Below are 21075 nucleotides of genomic sequence, written 5' to 3'. Positions count from 1 at the left end.
TCCATTGACGCAATTAATTAGCCTGTCTTCTATGAAGACAAGCCGAGAGAGCTGGGGTTGTTCAGCCTGGAGAAGGCTCCAGGGAGACCTCCCAGCAGCCTGCCAGGGCCTGAAGGGGCTGCAGGAGAGCTGGGGAGGGACTCTGAGTCGGGGGTGAAGCCATAGGATGGGGCAATAGCTTTAAACTAAAAGAGGGTAGATTTAGACAAGGCATTAGGAGGAAATTCTTCACTCGGAGCATGGTGAGGCCTTGGCCCAGGCTGCCCAGAGGAGCTGTGGCTGTCCCATCCCTGGTGGGTGGTGGGAGGTATCCCTGCCCATGGGGACTCATTTTCCATTCTCTGTTTTGAACTAGCTACCCACAGTGCTCCACTCAATGCCTTTATTTCTTGTACTGAGACAAACATTGAACAATTGATCCTTCACTCTGCAGGTCACTCATAGATTGAAGTACATACCTGTTGGGTGCTCTCTATCATTGCCAGAGCTTCAGCCATTAGTTTCTGGTTAACTCCGCAAAGGTTTGCTACTTTTGTCTGGCACTTGTGATGGACGTTCATGTCACAAGCTGAAAGAAAGAACGGAGGTGTCAGGACAACAGAAGGTTGCTGGGCTGTAAAGGATTTAACTTCACGTTGGGGAGGAAGATGTTGCTGTTGGCCAATGGCAAAGACCAGCATAAAAAGTTCAAAGCCTGGGCTCCACAGCATCATTTATGTCTGATTAGACTGCACTCATGTTGCCTTTTGGTTAGTCTCCAGAGATGGGATTTTTATAGTTACTACTGGGCATTTTTACATCCATCAGCCTTGGCAAATACAGACTTCCAAAATCCTATAATGCACTTCAGCTCAGAGATAACTGTGGTCACAGAACAGGATCTCCCTTTTGGCATAGGATCATGAAGGGGAAGTGTCTTAGGTCTGTCTGATAGTGAAAATAGAGTGTGGAAGTTTATTTTATTCCAAAATTCCTGATTTTGGAATATCAGTAGCAGGCACTGCAATATTCCTTTGTCTCTCTGGGAAGTGACTCTTCAGCCTCATGGATCACATATTCTTCTACAGATCCTCCTTGAGGGATGCTCCTCTTGACGACACTTCACCATCCCTGACACCATTTTATCCAGGTTTCAGACAGAAATGCAAGAAATGTGATTTGGCTCTCTAGATTGGAGCTCTTTAAAGACAGCAGCCTGCTCTCATGCTCAGCCTGTGCCACATACACCAGGGACTCACCATCACACTTCAGTCCTTGCCGTGCAAGGCCCCAGAGCAGCGTGCCACAGTGCTCACAGAACGTTGGACTCTTGTAGTTGTAGACTTTGAAGCGGTGAGGCACATCAATCTTGAATCTCTCCTTGTGGAACTGTAACAGAAAAGCCATGTTGGCAATTCACTTCCCTCTGCTGCAGTTCTGCATGAAAAATCAACAGCCCCCAACCTTGTACCAAAGAAGGTGGGGTATTTACTGCTGTTTTATTCTTGGGTATGATCATCAAGAAGAAATCTAACATTCAGATATGCAAAGACAAATTTTAATGCATAATATCTATGCAATTCATTGGAAGTTGGGTAATTTAATCCTTGAGTTTGATTTATCTGACCACGTAGCTGTCTGCATCTCAGCTACTCACCCAGATTCCCTAATTCTCAATAGAGAAACAGACATAATTCAAGAAAAGATTCATCTCATCCTGAAAATGGATGTCTACATTTGTTGCCATGAATCAGTCCTTAGAAAAGCTTATTCTTCTTCTTTTCGTATATAGGGACTTAAATGTGATGACAAAGCTGGATACATTTACACTGGAGGTGTTAGAAGACAGGTGAGATGACTCTCATCTCTAAAGACTGTAAAAAGATAACATGTACCAGGGACTGGAGAAAAACATAAGCTGTAGAACACAATTAAGAAAAAAGTAATATCAGGAGTATAAGCTCAGTTTTTGCCCACCAAAAATAAATTTTATCATAAACTGATATAAAAAAAAAATAAATAATATTGGAGATGCTAGATCTTCCAGTAATAGTTTGGAAATCTCAGATGACACAGACTGGGATGTTAAAGTACTGCTCTGAAAATTCAGTATGACATCCTGCCTAACACTGGATAGTGAAGAATTTCCTCTAGTAATTCTCCACCTCATGTCCATGGCTTTTCCCTGAGCTATACTTCATACATTAGGAAAACGTCAGTCCTGATTCAGTGACTGCTTATTCAGTGGCAGATTTGAGTAAATCACAAGTAGGAGGTAATGAAACCACTGGGCATACAAAAACCAAAGGATGCAGATCAGATCACACAGATTTTAGTTCAGTAGCATGCTTTGCTTCATATGAAGTTCTTTTACAGCAATGCAGGAGAGATATGAATGACACTCAAGTGCAACCAAAAATAAGCAACCAAATAATAATACATACCATTGTTTCTCTGCTATTGACTGCTGATCCTGTACACTTGGCTATTACTTTATCAATGCACTTCTTATGAATGGCAGCATTACACTCTGAAAGAACAAATGTGTCATAGCATTCATGAAAAAATCCCTTAAGAAAAGACAAAGTAAATAATGATAGTAACAAAAAAAAAAAAAAGAACAAAAAGAAAACACAAAACAACAACAAAAACAAACACAAAAACTTACGTCTGCATTGATAGCCTTGTTTATTCAGACCCCTGAAATAAACAGAGAAATGGTTAAGTCTGAATTTTCTGAAATTTCTGAATTGCCTCTACATTTGAAAGAAAAGCAACAGTTACGAAAGAAAAAGAATAAAACAGTCTTGCTTTTTATCCATCTTTACAGAGTTTCTCTAATCTAACTACCTTCATTCACTCTAACTGCTGGAAACTGGTTTTCACAGCCCTTCCAGTTCATAGTTACATATTGAATTTTGCAATATCTAAACAGAAAACTAGGCTGATTAGAAACGTCCATGCATTTGGCCAAAGACAAAAGTATTTGTAACAATAATACACTAAAAATGAAAGGAATTTTCACAGCTGGAATTACAACTGTGAACCACATCCTTGAAGTGATGCAGTAACTCCTACATGCAGGATGCCAAGCCTCCAGTCCTGCTGACAGCAGGAACACAGATATTCACTAAAGTAGCAGAGCTGCTCCTTCAAGTTGAAAGGGGAAAATGTGCACAGATCTATTTTCATTTACCAGACAAACTCATGACAGACGGAGCAGAAGGTAGGTTGTGGAAAGAAGGTGGCTGTGAACTCGTGACACTTGACATTATGGATTTTGGCCTGTTTAATGGCTCCCCTGCGCTGATGCAAGGAGAAAAAGCCTTCGGTCTCACAGTCAGCTAGGTCCTTTGCATCTGAAAGGAAGCAGAACATTTGTTAGGGTACACTGTCCTGGTCATGCACCTTGAGAAAATGCAGTTGCCAAAAATACTAACTGACCAAAGCTGATGATTCACTCATGGGAATGAATATTTTAAGGAAATCCTGCTTTCTGAAATCCACACAAGGCTTGTTTGGATTTTTTTTTATCTACCATTCCTACAGGGACACTAAAATGACTTCAAACTGAGGATTTTAAGCTCCCCTGAATATTCATAATGCTATTTTGAAATATAGACCAGAAATTTCCCAAGGAGAGGTAATTTGCAGCTAAATATTACATTTGAACTTTATATAGCACTGAAGAACAATAAAAAAGATAAATTACATAAGAATATCTATTTATAAATGCACATACACGTGTACAGATAGATGGATAGATAAATGGATATTGAAATGTGGGCATTTAACTGAATCTTTCATGTGTGTGTGTCTATGGTTGTGAGTAAACATTTATGTATGTTCTTATGATATTCTTGTTGTTGTTGTTATTTTTCCATGCCAACAGTTGCTTCGCTGTTTCCTGTGTTCATGTCATTATTCAGAGTTCGCATTTAAACTTTTTAGAACAGAAAACACACCAACTCTGGCTACTCATGCATATATGCATGTGCACTTAGGTACACGCTCATGTCTACAAATCTTGATATGCACACAATATCTAACTCTCAATTTCTGTCTTGATTTAGTCATGCATTACACAGCAAATTACTTAGATATTCTGTGGAAACTGCCCCCCTGACTGATCTGATGATGATCCTGTTATTTGTAATACAAATGCAACTTGCATTTTCTATGCTTTGGACTCTCCGATGCTTTATAACATGAAAGGAGGCAACAAGAATCTATGCTATTTTAAAGTTGGGAATGGTTGAGGAGAATATTGGTATACACATTCTATTAGATGCTTTCAGTACTTCTGTGATTCTGGAAATGAAAGGTCCTTGTAGATATCTACAACCTATAGCTTCACCCCACATCCTTGAAAGACTGCAAAAACGTTGTCATCAAAGACAGGAGATCATGACTGACCATTTTGATTGCAACCCATTTCTTTCAACAAAGCAAATACATTTCCCATGGACATTGAGCTCAGCAGATGAGATCGAGTTCTCAGTGAAGACACCTAAACAAAGGTGTGTCCTGTGCAGGGTGACTAAGCCAGCGCTACCTCCCTGGAGGTCCAGCTGGTGCAGGCAATGGAGCCTAGCAAATGACTCAGCTCACCATGCAGCAGGCACCTGCGTCTGATCAGATGAATCACTCTCTAGGTTCTTTTTCTGTTTTGCCTAGATTGCTCTTATTCTTAGGCACGCAACTCACGTGTATTTAGGTGTTGTCAGCTGTAAAACATAACCCATCCTTTATGGCCGCACTATCATGCACACCATGGTACATGTTGTATGCATACATACACGTGCAATAATTTCAGAGGGAGTGGGCTCCTTATGTATCTATTCCATCTTACTTTGTATAATAAGAAGAACGTACTGTTTCAATGACAAAACAACCAAAAATTTGCCTTACAAATTACAGATGAGCAGTCAGTCTTCATCCCCACCATGCGATAGTAATTGCTTTTCTGTGGTGTTCATTTCAAAACATTATGATAGTTCCTATGAATAAATCAGTAATAAAGTATGCTCTGCTTTCAGTGAAGACACCACATCTGCCCCACGTAACCAGAAATTACATCTATCAATTAGCAAATAAATTCACTTGCCACTGATTTCCAGGAAGTATCTTGCATTCATCAGCATTCGCCCTTGAGGTTTCAGTTCTAGCTGGTTGTGATAAGTGAAAAAAAAAAAAAAAAAAGAAAGAAAAAGAAACAAGAAAAAGAAAAGTGCAATCGTTAAACAGACGTTCAAAGAAACAACTATCATTTCAGATGGCTCAAGCTACCTCAATTTCCCAGTGGTAACTGATGAATGTCAATGAATACTAATAGTTGAGTTTTCATACTGATGTGGGGGTATATGGTGAGTGGGCAGCAACTGTAGATTGATCAGCTTTTATCAAAATCTCAGAGCTGCATGACTGAACAGATAAAAGTGACTAAAACAGAAATTATAAGCAAGTTATTAAACAGCAGGTCAGGACCAGCATGTCTATAGAGAAAACTTGTCATTCCGAGAGGATTATACAAGGGGGAAGTATTCTAAAAATCCAGCCAACTTCAGACAGGTGCTAAAAGAACACTGAAATCTCTGAAATCTTTAGAAACCTGCACCTGCAATTCTAACTTTCATTAGTCAATGTGAGTGATAGTACAAAATTTCTCAGGTATTTTTTTAGGTCCTCCTACTGGACGCACCTATCCAAACCTTCATCCATACGTGCCTTTTTAAAATCTGGGTCCACTTGTATAGGAAGTAACAATTCAAGGATTTCTTCAGGCTGAAAACTACAGCAGTGTCTTCCCCACCCATCTCCAGCACAGTCTGAGCTAGACTACCTCTCTACGTTTTGGGTGAAGCAATGACATTGTACAGAAAAGTGAGAAAAACATTTTTCATTCCCATCCTAATCTTTGGTGGATGGGATATCTGAGACCAGCCTCCTTAGGTCATAACTTGTATCTGAGAGTGAGTGAAGACCTTAGGAAATGCTCCCAGGCTGGGAAAAAACAGGACTATTGTCTCCCTACTTTATTTAATCTCAGATTAGTTACTCTTGCTATGAACAAGCAGTACTCTGCCTACATCCCCCCTTTCCTCTTCACCACACTACAGCCTCCCAAACCTTCGAAGCCTTGGGTTGGAGTTGGAGTGATGCTGAGCAAGGCCTTCCAGTTTTCAATTTCAACCCTAAGTATCTTCATTCCTTCCAAGTGTTGTGTTAAAAGTGCAATTCTCTACCAAATCATGCCCTTAAGTCTTTTAAGAAGCCAAGGCCTTTTTGACATTTCCACTCGCTGCTTAATTCAAGTAGCTTAACTTGATAACGGGCAAGAAAAACAAAACAATTCCAGGAAATCAGTTTCTCTCCAAATGCCGTTCCCCTTTTTAGTTATTCATGACATTGCTCCTGAATACTACATGTTAAAGACTTTTATCAGCAGCTTTCTTGCTTGGACTGTCAGGGAATACAACCTTACATTTAGCATCCTTATGAAGACTGATATTTCAAATTTACTCCACTGTAACTCCGGTGATTTTAAAGGAGTTCCTCTGGCATAATTCTGATGTCAGGTAGCTGTGAATCAGTTACTTGATATTAGATTAAATTTTTAAAGCTGTTCCCCTAGAGCACATAAAATAATTCACATTTAGCCACTTAAATTACCATTTGTCCCCAGTGGATTCCTTAAGCAAAAATTAATACATGGGCACAGCTCACATGAACCAGAATCTTTGCTAATAGAGAGCATATGTTTCAATATAACAGCAGCGGGTAATACAAACTTGCTGTGCTCCCTTTTTTTGTGATATGCATGGAAATCTTTCCTTCAAGATAAACCCAAGCAGACTCAAAACATTATTCCTCAGCTTTCCATCACATGCTGCAAGAGGAAATAATGAAGCTCACCCATATTTCTGTCTTCCCATTGCTCTTTTTACACCTCTCCGCCAGCACCTTGAGTTCCACTGTGGTCTCTGAGACCATTTCGGCACTTTTGTCCTTGACGACGATGTGCATGACCCTGCCGTTGTTGATGTGAGCATCGAAAGTGCTGTTCCACGGTGGGTACATGGTGGGCTTCTTCTGCACATACACTTGGCCATTTTCTGTCAACAAGAAACGGTTTGGATTAGCTACATTTTCTTCTCATCTGCATTAAGGCAGCCACTCTACAGTCCCTGAGACAGATTTGTGTTATTTACACACTTTAAGGTCTCTCTCTGGGGAAGGTATGTAATGGATGATGTTAAAGTGTCTTAAGAAGTTACTGTGTGAAGTTAAAGCTGGGAAAGGATTCATCTCACTTAACTTTAGGTGTCTACAATGTGCAAGTCAATATCTGATCTATTTGAATATCGGCTGCCTTCAGAGATAGTGAAAGGAATTTAGTACATATACATCAGTGGAGTTAGGGTGCATTTATTTGACCAAATATAGGCATCTACTTTAGAGAAACACAATTTCCAACCCTGATTACATTAATTTTATTAAGTAGATCTCAAATGTAGATTCTGACACAGTAAGATACCCACATCTAATTACATGAGACCCATCACAGATAACCAGTTACATGTGTCATCTGTCCCACTGCAATGCGAAATGAAAGGGTTTGCTTCAATGCCCCCAAAATCTGGATGCACTTTGTGATTAGGCTCAGCTGCTGTGTATGGCGAGTCTGATGTTACTTCTCAGCTACCTCAGGTCTGTTAAAAATAAATAACTCTCTTGCAAACCTGCAACCATATCCACAGCAAGGTTGACCTAGCAGACCTTTCTTGCACCTCTTCATGCACTCGTTCCTCTTCCTTCACAACAGACACATCTTAAAATGATGTAAGGTGTCTCTGAGCCCTAGCATTAGCTGGCAGTCATCTCTTTACTTCGATATGTCAAATTAAAAGCTTCTCAGCCAGCTTGCTTCATTTCACATGGCCAGTTTTATACCCTGTAAAAGGCTTGGAAATTAAGGAAAATTCTACTTCACAGTTACCCTCTGCAAACTTTCAGTCTATCAAATGTCAAAGCAGATGGAACAAGAGAATAAAAAACAGTTGTGTGAGCAGTAGAGCTGTGACTCCTGTCTCCTCAAGACCCTGCTCCTGTTTCCAACAGTCCCAGCCCTTTCCCTTACCCCACCAGCTGGAAAAGCACATGCAGCCGATAGCCTGGAACATGACATGTGGTGGAGGAAATCTTTATCTGCCTTTCCCTTCATGGGAGAACTAATTTAGGTTTCTTTCCTCTAATCAGCTTTGATTTCCCCAGGGAGGAACTCAGGGATTTTTGAGGCTTGCACCGCACCTACAGGATGGATTAAATTTGTGCAACATTCTTCTCAGGACATGAGAGAACATTTATTGGGGATAAAACAAATATCAGAGCTGTGAGACCATAACAAAAATGTCCCACCACCACTAGATAATTATAATTTGAGAAAGCAACTTGGCAAGGATTTATATTATCCTACAATCAATACCAACTTGCTGAAATTTCACTCCACAGCCCAGCACTTGCCTCTCATGGAACAGTTTTATGCTAGTTTTATCCACATAAACTTGATTGGAGCTGCAGGATGCTCTGACCATCAGCATTGGCTTGCATTGCAAAGCTAAGCAGAGGTCACTCCCACAACAGAAAATCACTTTCTGGTATGGCAAATACTTGTGCAGTTAAATCTTAGGTTAAAACTCAGTTTCCTCTAATTTTAGAGCACCTCAGTCAAAGGTGAATCAATCTTCATCAGTTAAGTGGGGCTGGCTTTTCATGTATGAAGATTTAAGCAGTCAAATACCATTGTTCAGAGGCATAACTCATTCCCATCAAACTTGCAAATATATATTTAAGCCACTGTTTCAATGAAAGCAACCAAAATAAGGCAGAAAAAGTGCAACAGAGGACGGAAATCTCAGTAAGGAACATTATTCCCTTGCCACCTCAACAAACTACTCCAAGGATGTGAAACACACTATTTGAAAAACAAGTGCTTTGGCTAGCATCACACTCCAAAATGTACAGCTCAAACAAACAAACCCTAGAATGCGAATGAACTGGCCAGTGCACGGGATCAGACACGCATCCCCAGTGCATCCCCACTGACGTCTGTGGAGTCCTGCCAAGGATTAGTCTAACCCTTGGCTCCTGAATAATGAAATAGCATCTGTCTTTCCTGGGGAGCAGCTCCCACTGTAGCTGGAAGCACTTCTCCTGCAGGCCTGCTGAGTTCAAGCACGGAGCAGGATCTTTCACGAAGTAAATGTCACCAAGACAGGTGTCAAAATGGCACCAGGCCAGGTGGCTTGGGAAGGCAGAAGCCATTTTTAAAGGACAGATATTTTTACACCTCAGAGGTGCCTATGATCTCTGGAATGGTTTGTAATCAGAAATAAATTGCTATAACGTATCTAGCTATGTGTAGTTTTTTTTTTTTTTTTTTTTTTTAAAGATTATATCACAAATTACCAAGATCTTTTTTTATGACATAAGTAGGTGGCAAAAATATATAAGAGGCAGTCTAAGATCCTTCTTGGGCTTCTGAAATTCTTTAGGGTGCCCTTTTTTGTGACATCCTTGTGTCCACAGATGACGGGCATTACTCCCAGACCTTGTGTCCTCTGCCCCCGTGACTTAATTATAACTGCTGGTGCACATGAGGCAACTTTTGGCATAAACACAAAATGAATCAAACTCCTTTTTTTGGGAACCTAACATACTCATCATCTATCACTTGTCCCTTTGCAAACAAACAAACAAACAAACAAATACCAATACCCTTACTTTCCTGGTGCTACACATAATATATCCAGTCCATAGAAGGTCTTTGCAAAAGCCACAGTAGACACATCTACCAAAATAATTCCAGAAAAAAAAAAAAATGCAGGAAATTGGGATTGGATCTATCATGGATTCAGCTCTTACTGTTGTATAGCAATCATTTGATCTGAAGAAATACTTGGCATGCATTAGACAGAGCACAAGTCTGGCAGTCAGGGTTGTTTGTATCTCTTAAAGCCTTTGCAGCAGACACATTTCTGTTTCCTGGACATGCCAATTCAGCCAAAATTTGCATAATGAGGCATCACAATAAAAATGTTTTGAATTTCATCACTACAAGTGCTCTGTGAAAACTGGGAATTGGAGAGTAAATAGTGAACAAAAATCACAAACCAGAATGCAGCTATTTCAGATACTCTCAGCTAACATTCGTCCTGTGATCCTCGTTGCCTTTTGCCTTCTCTGAGGCTGTTTGAGCACAAAACTTGTGGATGGTCATGTTGAGATCATTTCTGGCATTTAGCACTAGGCTCATCTCACTGAATATCAGGCACGTACCTCTGAGCAGATTGTCTAAACTACCCTCAGAGTCAGCGGAGAGCACGGGGCTTTTCTAGGGTATAATTCATAAGACCTATTCTAGGTGTCTTCCTTAAGATGAGATGAATCCACCTTCTCTGCTTGATCCCCTGGGCTGTAATTCAAGGGTGGCCAACTTGCTCAGATACCAATATCCTTGTAGAAGGCTGGAAATAGGGGAGATGTATCCTACCACCTTGGCTTAATCACCTTTAGGTGAGGTTAGACATTGACACAATTACTGACAGAGGGTGTCTAAGAGCAACGTCTTCCAAGGGTGATTCCCCAAGAGTCTACGATGAATCAGTCTTGTGAGGTTCCTGCTGCTATCACGCACATGATGAGGACCAGAGACCAAATTCACTAGAGAAGAGTTCCTCTGGCTGTTTCAATATGTAACCGTCAGAAAACTGCAATTACACCCCACCTAACAGAAACATGTCATTTTGTTTTCTGTATTTGATCCTCACTAATGGAAAAAATGTTCTTCCAAACACATTTTTTCATTTCTCATTGTTAGGGTATTATTATTATTATTTACTATTATTATTATTATTAAAGGTTCTCCAAAACACAGAAATTATAGCCACTAGTTAGTACATTTTTGTTTGTTAGGTGCCAGAAAACAATTTCAGCTCTGTGTAAGATGAATAAATACAGGTTTGTTCTGCCCAAATTGATTTTATTCACTTTTGAACTGACAGAGGCTTCAGTTTGAGTTATGGCTCTTTCAAAGGTCTCATTAAAGCAAACAACCAAGCACAGCATAGAGCTGAAATAAGTCACATTTTCAGTGAAAAGTGAAATCTTAGCGATATCTTGTCATGCAACATTTTCTTTCCTTCTGACTTTACCAATCACCACATCTTTCAGAATCATTGAAAGTGTAATTTAAACAAAGCTGAAGTTCAGTGTGATAAATGATGACTCTTTAAAAATAAAACAACAAGAAAAACACTACTACCACCACAAAAAACAAACAAACAAACAAACAAAAACAACCAACCAAACAAACAACAAAACAAACAGTGAAATACCAAATTATTTTTAAATTCTAAAATTTCTTTTTTTAAAACTACTTTGACATCCCCTGAAGGTTTGATTTGGGAGTGGGGGTGGGGGGTGGTAGTGGGGGGTTCAAGGCATAAAAAGGGATTTCCGAGTCAAATTCATCTTTAAAAGAATTGCAACAGTTGAGTTAGGAATTTGTCCAAGATTTAAGATAAATAACAGCCAATATGAGAAATTTCCTAACATTGAAGGTCTTGATCTCAATGACTGTTGAAAAGCAGAACTGAAAAACTTTTCATCCTCTCACTGAGACTATTTTCATGCATAAGACATATACGAAGTGTTTTCCCAATGAGGATTCATCATTCCTGTTCAGTTAGGAAAAGTGTACAACAATCCATATATCCAGACACAGAAAAAAAAAAAAAAAGAAACAGCAAAAAACAGCTTAACAGACAGTTTCACCTCCAAACATATCACACAGTACAGCAGTTATGTGGGGAAATTAACTCCCTCTACAAAGCCTGGGGATGTTTGAGAGGTTTTATTTATTCATTTATTTTTATTTTTTGTTTGTTTGTTTGTTTTGTTTGTTTGTTTGTTTAGGCTGGAAGTTACTGGACCTGTATGTTCCTCAAAAAATGTGATAAACAAGGACAGCCCTTCCAGGATATTCCTAGGACACCCAGACTTTATCTGTCTAGAGTCCCAGCTGACAAAACAGCAACTGCTCATATAAAAGTGAAACTGAATATAGCTCAGCTCGTCAGCTGTGTCATATGCTGGGACCTGTAATTCAGTTGATAATAACCTCACACCGAAGAAAGAGACTTTGTTAAGCTTCATCTTCAAATCAGACTTTTTGCAGGCAGTTCTGAACCCAAACTTGCATGTTGTTTAGACTTGAAAAGCACTTCACAAACCCTTATAAGGATTTACCACATGCTTCCTATGCACCAGCAATGGCAAAGTAAAACTCACACATTTCTAAAAAAGTTCACATGCACGTTTAACACCTCCCCACTTACCTGACTCCACGGCTTCTTTAACCATCACAGCACAGTAAGGATTAATCACCTCCCCCTGGGATGGCAGGTAAGGGCCACTGTCATAGTTGGATAAACCAATACGCAGAAAGGGAGACATGACAAGTCCTGTGTCAAACAAAAGACAGGCGATATTTGGGAAGAGTCTAAAAATTCCCTTGGTTTTAACCAGCTTCTTATCTCCACCGGACAGGGGTATGCCAGCCGTTAGTTATCCATCCAGCTGGAGACTCTCTGACTTCCTCCACTGCCTAGCGAAATGATGGACTGACCAAGCACTGCTTAATGTGCACAAGGTAATGTAACTTAGCTGTCAGCTTAACCACATAGCTGAACTCATCGCAAGGCTGGAAGGACCCGCAGTAGCAGCTCTGAGGACTAGTGACTCGACACCAGCTGTCAGAAATGAGAACAACAATACATAGGAGCCAAATCAGGAATTTCTTGGCTGGGACAACCTCTGCTGTAATTGATGTTGAGTCACGCATTCACGAAGCTCAATGCTATGAGAATAGAAAGGGTTTCGGTAATACAAGGCTGTTGGAAGACTGCAAGCTGAACATGAAACCGTGAAATAACTGCACACTATTTATATGCAGCATGGAAATGATCTCAGGCATCCAACTGACTGGGTGCTGACCCACATTCATCAGTGAAGCTATAAAGAGAAAATTCAGCTCGTATGAACCACACTGTGTAGGGGTGGAGAAAAAAAAAAAAAAAAGGATCTCAGGATAATTCTAAGCAGCTGAAAACAGAAACACATAAAAGCAAGATGCCAGGAAACACAACAAAGCCTGTGGGTTCGTCTTCTTTGCAGGCTCTTTCAGAGCTCCTAGTGAGAAGATTTAGTGAAGCCAGCAATTATTAACCGCTGTAGTTGGTGCCCATCTTTGTGCCATCTGGACCCAAGGACTGGCATTTACCAAACAACTTTTGTTTAAACTCCTGAGCTTGTTATTCTTGGCTCCCCCTCTAGTCGACAGGGAGCAAGAGGCACTTTGAACTCATCTGTAGATGTCTGTGTCTTGGACCACCATAGCTGAATGCATGAGTCCTACCACCAGCTGTTAACAGTCAAATAAATTGTTCAACTACAAAAGCAAAAAGTCAAATGACATGTGGGGTAGGATGCACCACAAGCCTTTCTTCCCTTTTACACATATAATGCTCAATCCTAAAGACAGCTTCTCTAGCTTCACATGTCAGATGATCCACGTTCATTGCTGGGAATGACATTTTCTTACCTGTAAATGGTATTTCCTGATATACAAGCTCAGTCTTTGGCTGGAGGGGCTTCTCTGGTCATCACAGTTGTGGACAACATGGAAAGGATTTTCTCAGGTGAAGGAATGAGGATAAGAGCTCCTCTGGCCAGTCCGACTTTAAAACTTGGACTCTCCGTTCAAAGAAACAGGAGACAGGACCATCAAAGAGAGAGGAAAACTGGAGAAACCAAGACATAATCCTTTGACTGAGTTTCTCCCCTCTTACCCAGCAGTGTGGAGTGATGAGTTTCCATCAGCCCCTTTTTGTGCAAAAGTCTAGTGTGACAGTAAAAGTCAGAACAACTTTCTGTTAGCACATGGCCAGGTCTCAGCAGGTAGTTGTTTCACTTGCCTCTTGGATATTGTGAGATCTTCTGCTTCCTGTTATAAAATGAAGAGAAAAGGCTACAGTTAGCACTGGGACTGAACTGCCAGCTATTCTGGCCTGAATGTTCACAGGTGCTGAGCAATCACACTGCCATGCTTTCTGAGACTGTTGCAAACAGGTGGCCTGTGCAGTAAACTGCAACTATATTCTTACAGAGATTTCAGTAGGCAACGTTTTGCAGGAGATTCCCTCAATTTATTGCCTTAAGTAAGGCCAATCCATGCAATGAGCAACATAGGAAGACTCTACTTCCCATTTGAGCTCCTGAGTTAAATTAACTAAAAAACGGACTGAGTTTGCAGCAAAATAGCAGGGACTCAGATACTCTCTTTGGTAATGTACTTGAAAAGAGAAGAAAAAAATTGGGTAAGGCAAAGCTCCGTTTGAGGCTGGATGTCAGAGATTCATACGGTCATGTTCTTCTCAGGGTGACGGCAGCATCTCTTTGAAGGGGATTGCAGACAGACATTAGCCAAGTTTCTGAAGAACTTGCTCTGGAAAACCACTTGTATTTAGATATTTAAGCATGGTTAGCTTTGTGGAGAGGGGCATTTATGGCACTGCTCAGTGGTACAGTGGAAGGATTATGAATGGTCCATGGCACAAAGGCTCAAATTTTTGTCTGTACTGACAGAAGCAGAGAAATCTGATCAAATTAGGTAGGGAAAAATCTCTCTAACAGGAATTAAAATATTTATAAATGTATGTATTTATGCATATAATAATATAAACACTATATATATATAATATATATATTACATATATTAGATATATATCATTCTGTTCCCCTTCTGTAATTATTTAGACATTTCATTTTTTTCAAAATATTAGAAGCCTACTTAGTCTAAAGAAAAAAGGAAAAGCAAATCAAAATGTCTCTGGAAGCAGAGTTTGAGCCTGGTATTCATCATATTTCCATGAAGTCAATGTCGTTGCAACACAGATAAGATTGAGAAAACACCTTGTCTTGTGAAATACTAATGTCACTGCTCCAACTGTTTTTGATCAGGTTCCTAAAGCCAGTACAGCTTTCAAAAAAGCCATTGCATTGTATCAGATCTGAAAGACTTGTGCTGGGACCTCACATACACCACTCTATCACACAAAATGTTCTGCAGCCACCATGAAAGCATGTAGGTTTGGCTCACCTAGTGCTCGCACTAGAAAACCAATAGCTGCCCATATAAACCTTGCAAAAACTGTCTAGAATCAGAGTTTTGTGTTGTAGCAGCTTTGTGTGAGCACTCCGCCCTGTAGTGAATTTCTTCACCCTGTCCAATAAATCAGACAGATAACTGGCTTCCTGCTTCTCTCTCACTGTCTTTCCTGAAACCACCTTGGCTTTGGCCCAAACATCTGTTTTCCAGGTCATCTCTCCAGTGTTTGCCACTGCAGAACTGCTACTTGGCTCAAATCCACAGCCATAAACAATTAAGGAACAACACACTCAGCTCCAGCAATGGCTCACTGTAATAGCAGCAGTTTAATTTAACACTAGAAGCAGCTGCAATGGATATGGAGAGTGTCTGCTTAATTTCCCAGTGGAAAAGATACTGTAAGGTATCTGAAAATTAAGGATGAAATACATCTTTTTATAAAGGGCCACCTGCAACCTCTCTTCCAATAAACTACCCAATGAAACTTACTTGGGGTTCATCAATGCTGCACCTTGCATCATCAGCACAAGGGAGTTTTGCCCACTCTGGAGAATAATGCAACATATGGAAACCCTTCTCACATGATATTAAGAAGTAATAAACTCCTTAATATCCTTAATCAATTGTGGTTAAAGAGAGTGGAAGAACTGAGCTTCTGATCCAAGTCAGCAGAACTGCATTGAAGACGGCTGCCTTTAGTGGGATTGATGCTCCTGTGCTACGCTGAATGAAAATGGATGCATGCGTGATGCAGGAAAGATGGCAATTTATTGAATGAGAGTTAACTGAGAGGAGAGTGGAAATATTTCTGGATTTGAGATGCTGTTTTCCTAATGTCATCAAACTCTCATTTTCTAGAAGTCAGAGGGAATAATTTCAGCTCTTTCCTTTTTTTTTTTTTTTTTTTTTTTTTAGGCAAAGCTGTGCATGCAGAATTAATTCACTATCCAAGAATCAGTATCACCAAGAGGCAAAGGAGCCAGGAGTTGCAGCTGAAGGCTGTGAACTTGTCTCCACCTCCTGACAGACATCTGCTAACCAAAAAGCAAGATCCTGACCCTGCAAAGATCACTTTGTGTGGACGATGGAGACCTGCATATCAGCATAACTCAACACACATCAAGGTCTTCTTGCAGATTTCAAGGAAGCTCCGCTAGAGTGATACTGGATGCCAACAGTGATGGCTAGCGTCCCTGCCTCTGCCCCCTGACTCTGGATATCCCATAACCATTGCTCTCTTCAAAACTTTCATAGGAGGAGCTGTTGACACCCTCGAGGACGGGGAGGCCTTGCAGAGAGATCTTGATGAATTAGAAAGCTTGGCAATCAGAAGCCATGTGAAGTTTAACAAAAGCAAAATCCAGATTCTGCACCTGGGACAGGGCAACCCTGCTATATGTACAGACCCAAGGGAACAACACGGTGCTGAGACGGGGGAGGATCAGGCTGAGGATTAGGGAAAGGTTCTGGCACCCAGAGGCGCTCGGGTGCTGGGACAGGCTGCCCAGGGATGTGGTCATGGCTCCGAGCCTGCTGGAGTTCAAGAGGGTTTTGGACAACACTCTAAGACACAGGGTCTGATTTTGGGTGGTCCTGTGTGGAGCCAGGAGTTGGACTCAGTTGTGGGTCCCTTCCAACACAGGGTATTCTGTGATTCTGTGCTTCTATAGCCCATGCAGTATGAGTAACTCCCTTGAGTGACTTTCATTTTGTCTGCCCGTACCTCCTGTTATTTCAGTGGAGATCAAAACAGCCTGTTTGTAAAGGAGGAAGTTCAGACACCCTCCGGGTTATGCTCAGTGTTTCTCACACTTTGCTTTTACAATGGTTCTGGATCAGGGGAGGATGAAGAAAGGAAGGGAAATTTATAGAGCTGTTAAATTTCCCTGCTCTCCCATAGTAGCTACCCAATTTGCAGCCAGGCTCACAAAGGCAGTAGAAGGAGTGGACGAGGAAAGGCAGGACCAACTGCCATGTCTGATGGAATTGGTACTGTACCAGCCTCCATCCAACTAAAGAGCCTCCCAAAACTTTTTGGAATGACTTGATTTCAACTCACAGGTGATGCTCACCATGCGAACGCTTCCCCATGGCTGGCAGAGCCAGGCAAAGCATTTCTTCTGGCACGTGAAAGTCAGGCTTCCAGACTTTTGTGGGGCCCCCACAGCAGGCATGTGAATGGGGGATTTCCCTTTAAATGTCTGCGAACCATCTTGCGATGCTGTGTTTAGGGCAAGCTGAGTGCATTGCTAACTGGTCATGGTCTCCTACATATAGCCTTAAAACAAAGCTGTTTGGACTTGCTGAATTCACATGGTTTCTTCCTGTTGCATTCGTTGTGCACAAGACAAGACAGGAGCTTTAGATGTATTTTCTTACGAGTTATTTAGCTAAGGTGGAGTTTAAGCAGGTGAACAGATTTACAGTTGTGTGAGGTTGGTATTTCATCCCACAGAAAAGAGTATGCTGGTAGTACCAGTGCTTATTGCATACATCCATGGACTCTAAAACGGGATCTACTACCCTTGAAGCAGATACTTGCCTGGGTGGGTCTTAAAAACAGGAAGTTTGTGCTTTGTTATCCTTATGTTACCATTTGACAATTGCTTTCAGCATACCTAAATGCAGGCTATGTGCAAGGATACTGTTCAGCCTTCCACCCCATCTCACAGTGCAGGTTCTCAAACCTCTTCCAGCACTGTGTCAGCTGTTGGTGTACGGTATGGGACCAGGGAACAGGTTTCTCTAAAAGCAGCCCTTCTTCTTTTCCTTACTCTTCAATTGAGTTTGCAGCTGTATCTGTTTCTTGATCTGACTGATCCTGCAGCTGTGCAGCCATGGGGGACTGCATGAAGCAGAAATGTTGATGTGGGAAAGCATGCAGCAACTGCGTGTTGGTAGGGATAAAGAGACTGGGAAACTGTGGCCACTCTGCTGCTGGATCCACATGAATATATGCAGATAACTGAAGAGCTCATCACCCCAGCTCCTATCTTATTCTATGATTACCCATTCAAGATATATAAGTACTTGTAGGGCATGCTTCATGCCCTCCTGAAGAAGACATTTAAAACAAGTTAGGTCAATGCCATCCTGTAATCACTATTTTCCTGCTAGCCAGTATGACTACATCTACCCCAAAGAAGTCCAACGTCAGACAAGACCTACTTCTGGTGTCTAGTGTAGAGGGCACAGACCTTTGGGCTTGATCTGGGAGCAGGTGCATTCATGCCTAACAGTTGTGATAGCCTGAAAGAACAGTGAAATACAACTGGGTGGGGACCCTACTCTTTCTGCTTGGCTGGGGCCAAAGCCATCCGCTCTGAGAGGCAAGCTAAAAATGGAAAGAGGGTCCGGAGCAATGCTCCTCCACACTTCTTAATTTTCTTATATAAAAGAGCCAAATTCTCCCATCAGAAGGACAGTCTCTTTCAAATACACCTTTTGTTTTCCAGGAGACTCTGAATTTCTCTTTCTCTCTCGAGGCAAGATTTTAAAAGCTAAATCCCTTGTTATTTCTGTAAACTAGAAAGAGGAGCAGAGCAGACCCACCAAAAAGAGAAAGCCAAACCTCTGTTGGGAATAGCTTTCCATCACTGAAACTAGGTCTGAACCCTTTTAACCCCACCTTTAGCAGATGTTTGTCATATATGCTCCTGAAACAAAGCAAACTTGCACCCTTACCTGTCCTATCTGAAAGAAGCACAATTGTTCAGATGACTCTCTTTTGTATATGCTTTCTTTTGTGTGTGTGGTTTTTCTTTTTGTTTGTTTGGTTTTGCTTTTGGGCCCAGATTTTTAAAAGCAACTTACTGGTTTTACTTTCTTATTTTCCTAGAGAGCTCTGGCTAGTTTAATTTCCTGCATCGCTTCATTTCTGCAACATTTAAGCCACACAAACACCAAAGAAACATTTAAAAAATAACTATCCCCATTTTATTTATTTATAATTTTTAATACTGAATTTTCTTTCAGGCTTTATCTGTCTTCTAACAAACACAGGCCAAACTTGAAATGACAGTGCCTAGCTTTTCAAACACTGCACACAAAACACTTTCAAAGAGCTATCTGGTGTAATGAGGAAAATAAAATATATTGAACCGAGATGTAGCTATCTCCTTTCCTATGTAACTATCGCCTTTCCTTTGCTCTCTCATTCGTTAGCCCAGCAGTTCCTGTATTTCTTCTAAGATTTTGATACTGGTTAACAGAGCTCTTGCTGTGTATTATTTGTGTGTGTTTTTAAATGACACAAGTGGCGTTTTCCTGAAATACTTCACCATCATGTACCAGAATTGCCAGTAATGTTCTGACCTTCCATCCAATCTGCACTTCTTTTTTTTTTCACTTTCTTTCCCTTATAATAAAATAAAATAAGTCCAGAGGAAAGGGCAAGGCCATAATGGAACATATTAACATCCTTCCTTTTGCAGGCAGAATTTCATGCCTGTGTTCAACCTTGTTCAGCAGTAGAGGTATTTCATGTATTTATTTAATCTGGAAATCTGCTAAAGGTATTTGGACCTAGAATCATGGAAATATTGGGCTGGGAAAGAGCATTTTTCTCATCCCTCTGCCTCCTGGCAGACTATAGTCTACATCATCCTTGACGTATCTGTCTAGCCATCTGTCAGGAACGAAGCTTGTGTGCTTAGTGTTACCACATATTCCTCAAAAACGTGGCCAAATTTGTCACAGAGGATCCTCAGATTGTAACTGAAATCCATGTTAAATAACCACACCTTACCCATGTGTGACAAAAAAGACTTCAGAAACATTTTAGAAAATTAATTTTGATCTAGGATTGTCCCTGTTTTCTCTACAGATTGCTCTATTATTTTAAAGCAAATTAGTGTTTTCTCCCTGCTTCTCTCCAGCACTGGACATGTTCTGTCAGGTTCAGTGGACAAGAATCACAAGAAAATGCCTGGTTGCCAAATCTCTACATTTTAGGCACACCAACAACTTGGGCTTTACTCCCGTGAGCACCTGGCCCAGCTCACACTTTAAAATGAGCACCACTGTGGATATTTCAAATAATTCAGATTTTTCCACACCCTTGCATTTAAAGTTTACTCTGCTAAATACCTTAAAAGCAGAATACCTTTGCATGATATAACCTGGCAGACCTGCAGTTTCTGCCTTCATTCTCTGCTCCATTAATCTTTGCCACAAAGGTTTCACCAAAATCACCCCCTATGAGTTTTTAATTTCCATCAGTCTCAGGACTCTTTCTGTAGATGCCACACTCATGCCCTCTCTTGTCGACACAAGAGTAAGATCAACCTCTGTGCCTTTCCTACTCCAAATGGCTCTGGACACCAGACACCTTCATAAAGAAACTCATAAAACACATTATTCCCTCTTCTGCAGTCATACAAGAGCTCAGTTTAAGACTACATTTCTATTTAAACATAGTAGCTCTGGCTCCAGCTGGGCTGAAAGCCCTCTTCACACTTACAGTTTGGTGTCCTTTCCTCAGCATCAGAGACTCATGAGGGTTCTTGAGACTTTCCATCTCTTTCTCTCTGTGTCTTTTCACCTCACTTAACATTTAGCTCACACCAACTCTGAGAGGTCATTTCTCCACCAGTTTATATCTGTGCTTCTGCCCTCAGTTAGCTCCCTAACTGGGGGGATATGGGAGGCACAGTGCGTGGAAGAAAGCAATATAAATCTCAATCAACATTTATTTTAGACCAAAGTGCTGAGGATCCTTTTTTTTTTTTTTTTTTTTTTTTTTTTTTTTCTCTCTTTTCTTTCTCTCTCTCTCTCTTTTATTTTAGTTTTTTTCCTTTTTAGTGTATTGCATCTTGACAATGGCTATGCAAGGGCAGTACAGAAGTACCCCTGATACGTTCACAAAA

At 40.8% G+C, this 21075-nt stretch overlaps 1 protein-coding gene across 2 annotated transcripts in view; it reads right to left on the bottom strand.

The window, feature by feature from the left end:
- PRKCQ (protein kinase C theta) overlaps positions 1-21075 on the bottom strand; it is a 60939-nt gene that overhangs the window by 28405 nt on the left and 11459 nt on the right. For both annotated transcript variants that reach the window (XM_082779053.1, XM_082779054.1), the window contains exons 2-10: positions 13643-14044; positions 12378-12503; positions 6895-7094; positions 5087-5147; positions 3176-3338; positions 2648-2679; positions 2424-2509; positions 1239-1368; positions 459-568 (exon numbers count right to left, since the gene is read on the bottom strand). In XM_082779053.1, coding sequence (XP_082635179.1) covers positions 459-568; positions 1239-1368; positions 2424-2509; positions 2648-2679; positions 3176-3338; positions 5087-5147; positions 6895-7094; positions 12378-12495 — 900 coding nt within the window. In that variant the 5' untranslated portion in view covers positions 12496-12503; positions 13643-14044. The remainder of the gene's footprint in view (positions 1-458; positions 569-1238; positions 1369-2423; positions 2510-2647; positions 2680-3175; positions 3339-5086; positions 5148-6894; positions 7095-12377; positions 12504-13642; positions 14045-21075) is intronic.

Source organism: Aythya marila, assembly GCF_965140915.1.
Source record: "Aythya marila genome assembly, chromosome: 1".
NCBI classification, from domain to species: domain Eukaryota; kingdom Metazoa; phylum Chordata; class Aves; order Anseriformes; family Anatidae; genus Aythya; species Aythya marila.
This window is presented reverse-complemented; position numbering and strand designations above follow the sequence as displayed.